General features: G+C 38.3%; 1 protein-coding gene across 1 annotated transcript; it reads right to left on the reverse strand.

The window, feature by feature from the left end:
• Nucleotides 1–4,294: 4,294 nt before the first annotated feature.
• LOC141583954 (uncharacterized) lies at nucleotides 4,295–6,877 on the reverse strand. Its single transcript, XM_074395738.1, has 2 exons — nucleotides 6,784–6,877; nucleotides 4,295–5,868 (listed from the first exon to the last, which is right to left on the reverse strand). Exons 1-2 carry the CDS (start codon nucleotides 6,875–6,877, stop codon nucleotides 4,295–4,297), a joined length of 1,668 nt encoding a protein of 555 aa, XP_074251839.1.
• Nucleotides 6,878–7,110: the final 233 nt, after the last annotated feature.

Here is a 7,110-nt window from a genome sequence, read left to right on the forward strand (position 1 = left end):
CAGAGCTTACTTTTATAATAGACCCATTTTCCTGCTAAGTAACCCATTCTGGAAATAATGACATTAATTCATTTATAAGAGTAGGTCCTGCATGACCTAATATCTTCTTAAAGGTCAAAATTTACAATTTTATTACAATGGCAGTTAAATTGAAACATAAATTTTGAAGGGGATATTCAAAACATAGCAATGTATTTTAATTAAACTATTTGATATTTTAAAAATTGATAGGTAAGAACTTACTGCCAGGCCGGGCGCGGTGGCTCAAGCCTGTAATCCCAGCACTTTGGGAGGCCGAGGCGGGTGGATCACAAGGTCAAGAGATCTAGACCATCTTGGTCAACATGGTGAAACCCCGTCTCTACTAAAAATACAAAAAAAATAGCTGGGCATGGTGGTGCGTGCCTGTAATCCCAGCTACTCAGGAGGCTGAGGCAGGAGAATTGCCTGAACCCAGGAGGCGGAGGTTGCGGTGAGCCGAGATCGCGCCATTGCACTCCAGCCTGGGTAACAAGAGCGAAACTCCGTCTCAAAAAAAAAAAAAAAAAGAACTTACTGCCATTTTGTGAACTGTCTGACCATTTAGTGTTACACTTTAGAATTTTTACCTTACTTTTAATGGCAAAAACTGCAATTACTTTTGTGCCTTTTACTTCTAATGCTGTCTTCTCTTGGGTTTTGTTGAATAATTTTTTTTGTTATTACATGCATTTTCTTTTCCTTTATTTCTTTGAGACAAGAGTTTTGCTCATTGCCCAGGATGGAGTGCAATGGTGCAATCTCAGCTCACCACAACCTCTGCCTCCCAAGTTCTAGAGATTCTCCTGCCTCAGCCTTCCAAGTAGCTGGGATTACAAGCATGCACTACCACACCCAGCCAATTTTTGTGCTTTTAGTGGGCACAGTATATATTTTTTTCTGAATCTCTGAGGTTTTCAGGTTTCTAATTATCCACCTTATTAAAATGATTTTTTTTCATTATTGTTCTTCTGAAATGCATACAAACTCAAACTGTCACTTCCTACATTACTTTCTTACACTTAAGTTATATATGTATATACACATATTTTTATTTTGAGACAGTGTCTCACTCTATCACTGAGGCTGAAGTGCAGTGGCACCATCTCTGCTCACTGCAACCTTCACCTCCTGGGCTCAAACAATTCTCCTGCCTCAGCCTTCTGAGTAGCTCCGACTGCAGGTATGCATCGCCACACCAAGTTCTTTTTTTTTTTTTTTTTTTTGTATTTTTAGTAGAGAGGGGGTTTCACCATGTTGACCAGTCTGGTTTTGAACTTTGACCTCAAATGATTCACTCACCTTCACCTCTGAAAGTGAAGGCATGAGCCACTGTGCCCAGCTGGTATCTCTTTAGAGTAATATATTTGTATATGTAACTCTATGTAAATCAAAACTAAAAGTCTGTTTTTGTCAGCAGAGGCCACATGTACAAAAAATATATAAAACAAGTGTTTAAAAATGTTTAATCAAGACTCAGAAATATATGGACATTAATTAAACCCATATAATTTTTATGACCATAAAAATGACCTTGCAGCTGCTAATAATTCACTTGCACATTTAAAGTATATAATGTGATTCTCTGTAATATAAAAGTACATGCCCAAGATGATGAATACCTCATTTACTCAGCTGTGATAATTAAATATTGTATACTTGTTAAAATATCTCATATATGCCACAAGTGTGTAGGCACACTATTTACCCACAAAAATTAAAAAAAATTAAGGGAAAAAAGTATACAATTTGATCTATGGGAACAAAATTCTTCAACTTACTTGCAATTTAAAAACACTGGCAGGCCAGGCCTGGTGGCTCACTCCCGTAATCCCAGCACTTTGGGACTCTGACGTGGGTGGATCACCTGAAGTCAGGAGTTTGAGATCAGCCTGGACAATGTGGTGAAACTCCATTTCTACTAAAAATACAAAAATTAGCTCCGCATGGTGGCACATGCCTGTAATCCCAGCTACTTAGGAGGCTGAGGTAGGAGAATCACTTGGACCCAGAAGGTAGAGGTTGCAGTGAACCGAGATCATGCCACTGCACTCCAGCCTGGGTAACAGAGCAAGACTCCATCTCAAAACAAACAAAACACTGGCCAAAAAAAGAGTTTACTAGAGATGTCATTCCCCTACATTAACAAACAGTGTATCATTACCATCTTTTACTTAGAACCTCAAGTAAGATGGAACACATTAAAGTTCATGGCAAATTAACAGTTCATTCAAAGCACAATAGATTTAACACATTAAAAACAACTTTAATGAAAACTTGAATTCACACATAACCTTTAAAAAAGTTTAAATTTATTGCATTTTATTACCTACAGGTACAATTGATAAAATAATGTACTACTAATATTCAAAGTTTTTCCTTTCACTAGAATTCAGAATACTACTCTGAACAACCACCTTATCCATCACTAAAACAATGTTGTAAGTCAACCACAAAGAGCCTCTCCATTTAGGTTTTCAGTATGCATCTTACAACTTAATGTCCTTATTCTTCCATAGAAAAGTTCATGAATTGACACCTAATAAAAAACAATCTCTCATATCTCTGGTGCAATAATTAATCAAATACTTTTACACAAACAACGGGAAGAATCAACATTAAGTAACTTGTTACAGTATTATTTGCTTTTTAGAAAATCTGTAGTTTTTTTTTTTACAGAAAAACGTATCTTGAATGTTATGATAAATCTCCAAAAAAATCTGCTTCTTTAAATATATATAGTTAGCTTTGGGTCCTTTTTATCCTCAACAGTGGTTTAGTGTAATGTCTGAAGTTGCAGTCTTCATTCTTTCTGCTGTGAATCCTCAAAGGTATACTTAGACCTATTCTTTGATTAAATTTATTTTCCCCATTTACTGCAACTGCAGAAATATATTAATGGGTGTCTTCTAAACTGTAGTTTTTGAATTAACTACAGTTTGTTCACATTCATTACATTTTTAGGCTTTCTCTCAAGTATAAATTCCCTGATGTTTGACAAAGTTTGACCATCTTCTTTGGGGTTTTCCTTTAATATAAAATGCGTACAAGAAAATCTGTAATACAAGTAAAGGCACTACAATCCTGTTTGTAATATTTGTCTTTAGAGTAAACAGTCTTTAAAGACTTACATTTTCTGAAAGTTCATTTTACAGTAATAATATTTCTAATGCTTTTTTTTCCCCCGAGATGGAGTTTTGCCGTCACCCAGGCTACAATGTAGTGGCTCAATCTTGGCTTGCTGCAACCTCTGCCTGCCAAATTCAAGCAATGCTCCTGCCTCAGTCTCCCTGGTAACTGGGATTACAGGTGCATGCCACCACAACCCACTTACTTTTGTATTTTTGTAGAGATGAGGTTTTACCATGTTGAACAGACTCATCTTGTACTCCTGACCTCGTGATCAACCTGTCTTGGCCTCTCAAAGTGCTGGGATTACAGGTGTGAGCCACAACACCTGGCCTATAGTGCTTTTATTAAGCACAAACTTTCTGATACTAAGACGTGAGCAGATATTAATGGCTTTTCACATTCTTTGCATTTGTACAATGTTTCTCTAGTATAAATCCTTTTCTGTGCAATAAGGTGAGACAATTTGTTAAAAGTTTTGCAACATTCTTCATATTTGTAGTTTTCTTCAGTAAAAATTACCTTACCTACTATAATGTGTGACTACCATTTAAAGGCCTTGCCACATCTGACACATTTCCAGAGTCTCTCCCAGTATTTCTCTTTTTCAGAGAAGTTTGAGGTGTGTTTAAATGCCCTATCACATTTTTTATGTATGTCATTTTTCTCCAGTAAAACATTTTTTAATTAATAAGGATGGAGAACCATTTAAATTCTTTGCCACATTTTTTCCCACAATTTTTGTATTTTGCTACTAAAAATGTGCAAATCAGCCAGTGTGGTGGCACATGCCCGATATCCCCGCTACTCAGGAGGCTGAGGCAGGAGTATTGCTTTAACCTGTGAGACAGAAGTTGCAGTGAGCTGAGATTGTGCCACTGCACTCCAGCCTGGGTGACAAAGTGAGACTCCATTTAAAATAATTTTTTCAAAAATAAATTCTCTTAGAGTCCTTAAAGTTTGAGAGCTGATTAAAGGCTTTGTTACCTTTTAAAAATATTTATATGATTTTTGTCAAAGCTGAATTCTCTTATGTACAATAAAGGTTTGGAACTGATTAAAGGCTTGCCCATATTCTCCACACTTGTAATGATTTTTTCCAGTGTAAATTATTTTATTATAGGGCCCGAGAGTTGGACTTTGCACATCATTCACTGGGTTTCTCTCCAGTATGAATTATCTTATGATTAGCAAGACCTGAGGGCCACTTAAAAGCTTTGTAACATTCTTCACATTTGTAGGGTTTTCCAGTATGAACTCTCTTGTGGGTAGCAAGGTTTGAGGAATGGCTAAAGGCTTTGCCACATTCTTCACATGTATAGGGTCTCTCTCCAGTATGAATTCTCTTGTGGTAAGTGAGGTTTGAGGACCAGCTAAAGGCTTTGCCACATTCTTCACATGTGTAGGGTCTCTCTCCAGTATGAACTCTCCCATGGTTAGCAAGGATTGAAGACCGGCTAAAGGCTTTGCCACATTCTTCACATGTGTAGGGTCGCTCTCCAGTATGAACTCTCCTGTGGTTAGCAAGGATTGAGGACCGGCTAAAAGCTTTGCCACATTCTTCACATGTGTAGGGTCTTTCTCCAGTATGAATTCTTTTATGTTTAGTGAGGGCTGAGAATGAGCTAAAGGTTTTGCCACATTCTTCACATGTGTAGGGTCTCTCTCCAGTATGAATTCTCTTGTGGTTAGCAAGGATTGTGAAGCGGCTAAAGGTTTTGCCACATTCTTCACACGTGTAGGGTCTCTCTCCAGTATGAATTCTCTTGTGGGAAGTGAGGTTTGAGGATAAGCTAAAGGCTTTGCCACATTCTTCACATCTGTAGGGTCTCTCTCCAGTATGAACTCTCTTGTGGTTAGCAAGGTTTGAGGAATGGATAAAGGCTTTGCCACATTCTTCACATGTGTAGGGTCTCTCTCCAGTATGAATTCTCTTGTGATAAGTGAAGTCTGAGGACCAGCTAAAGGTTTTGCCACATTCTTTGCATGTGTAGGGTCTCTCTCCAGTATGAACTCTCCTGTGGTTAGCAAGGTTTGAGGACCGGCTAAAGGCTTTGCCACATTCTTCACATGTGTGGGGTCTCTCTCCAGTATGAACTCTCTTGTGGTCAGTAAGGATTGTGGAGCAGCTAAAGGCTTTGCCACATTCTTCACATGTGTAGTGTTTCTCTCCAGTATGAATTCTTTTATGTTTAGCAAGGGTTGAGGACCAGCTAAAAGCTTTGCCACATTCCTCACATCTGCAGGGTTTCTCTCCAGTATGAATTCTTTTATGTTTAGTAAGGGTTGAGAAGCAGTTAAATGATTTCCTGCATTCTTCACATTTGTAGGCATTCTCTCTAGTATGAATTATCTGATGTTGATTTAGGTGCGAAAGCATGCAAAATGACTGGCCATAGTTTTTACATTTGAAATGTTTCCTTTCAGTATGTCTTGTCTTATGTCTATTGGAATTTGAAAATTTACCAAAGATTTCGACACATTTATGAGTCTGAAATATTTTGTTATATGTAGTTGACAAACATTGGTTAACTTCATTATAACTTCTTTTGTGCACCTCACAGTCACCCACACTTTCATTGTATTTTTTAAATTGTAAATTCTCATGTCCATGTATCTTCTTGGTACTACTTTTTCCGTATCTTCTTGGTATTACTTTTTGGAGTGAATCTCTTATGCCTTTATCTGGCTGAAGGTCTTGGGTAAAATATGAATACGTAACTGAAAGACATAAAAATTGCAACTGACTCCACTTAATAGACTCAGATATACTTTAAAAATCATACATAAAATTATACCAGGTACATTAGCAAAATGGCATATTAAAATACCACAGGCTGTAATTTCTTTATAGATGTATAAATGTAACAAAAACAGTGATGAAAATATCTTTGTTGGAAATTTATAAATAAAGTGTGTGCACCAGCTAAGCACAATGCCAAGAGCCCTGTAGAAAGAAAAGTCTGCTACATTTCCCAACACAGCCCTTTCTCAGCCCCAGTAGAAGAACATGGTGTCTTTAGGAGTAAACTGTCAACTTCTGGCTTCTATCTCAAGAGACAAGAAAAATACTGGCAACTATGTCTTTACTTTTGGCTTTTGGGGGCCTATCTTCCAGGACAGAACATGCCGAATGAAATGGTGGTATACTTTGAAATGACAACTTTAAGTCTTTTGAGATCAAAAGTGAATGTTACAGCAGCAGAAAGACTGCAGCAGCATGGACATTAAACAGGTGTAGAAAGTAGTTACCGACTGGAAAGAAGAAACACGGTGAGGTCTTTTAACTGAAAAAGTAAATACCGAATTGCACACAGGACACATCCTGAGAACAATGTTTGAGAGACTCCCAGAATCTCTAGCCAAGACAATTGGTTTTAAGCTATGTCAGAAAAGAGCTGCATTACAAAGATTGTGAAAGGTAGTTTTACGCTAATGTCTACATCTCAATCAAACATTACAATGTATACAAAATATTAGAACAACATTGTTCAGTAAAAAAATTAAAAAGGGGAGACTGCTGGGAAGATGGCCAACTAAGAGCAGCTCAGGACCTCAGCTCCCAGTGAAAGTGCAGAGGGTGAGTGAATGCTGCATTTCCAGACAAATTTTTATCGCCCACAGACCAGGAGATACCCAGGCAAAGGGGTCGCCAGTGCTGCTGTTCTGGCCGGTGTGTCTGTTTTGGCCCCCTCGGGGCTGATTGGGCCCGTGTGGCTGCTTTGACCATGCCCTGTTGCAGTGGTTCTCCGTAAAAAAGCCACTGGTCTGGCAGCCCTCTTAGCTGGCGATTGGAGCCCTGAGACGGCAGAGTTGCCCATTCATCTGAAATAGCAAGCCAGCTCAGTGAGTCGTGGCATGGGAGATCCCAGGGCCTTTTCAACAGGCGACTGGAATGCTGGGTCGCTCAACTTAAAAAAAAAAAAGAAAAAAAAAAAAAAAGACTCTGAGGGAGCCAGGTGA

The sequence above is a fragment of the Saimiri boliviensis genome, chromosome 3 (assembly GCF_048565385.1).
Source record: "Saimiri boliviensis isolate mSaiBol1 chromosome 3, mSaiBol1.pri, whole genome shotgun sequence".
In the NCBI taxonomy this organism is placed as follows: domain Eukaryota; kingdom Metazoa; phylum Chordata; class Mammalia; order Primates; family Cebidae; genus Saimiri; species Saimiri boliviensis.

Coding starts and splice junctions, on each gene's coding strand:
- LOC141583954 (XM_074395738.1), bottom strand. CDS start 6,877: ATGGTCAAAGCAGCCACACGGGCCCAATCAGCCCCGAGGGGGCCAAAA. Junction 5,869..6,783: donor CTGGCGACCCCTTTGCCTGG/GTATCTCCTGGT, acceptor TATGTCTTTCAG/TTACGTATTCATATTTTACC.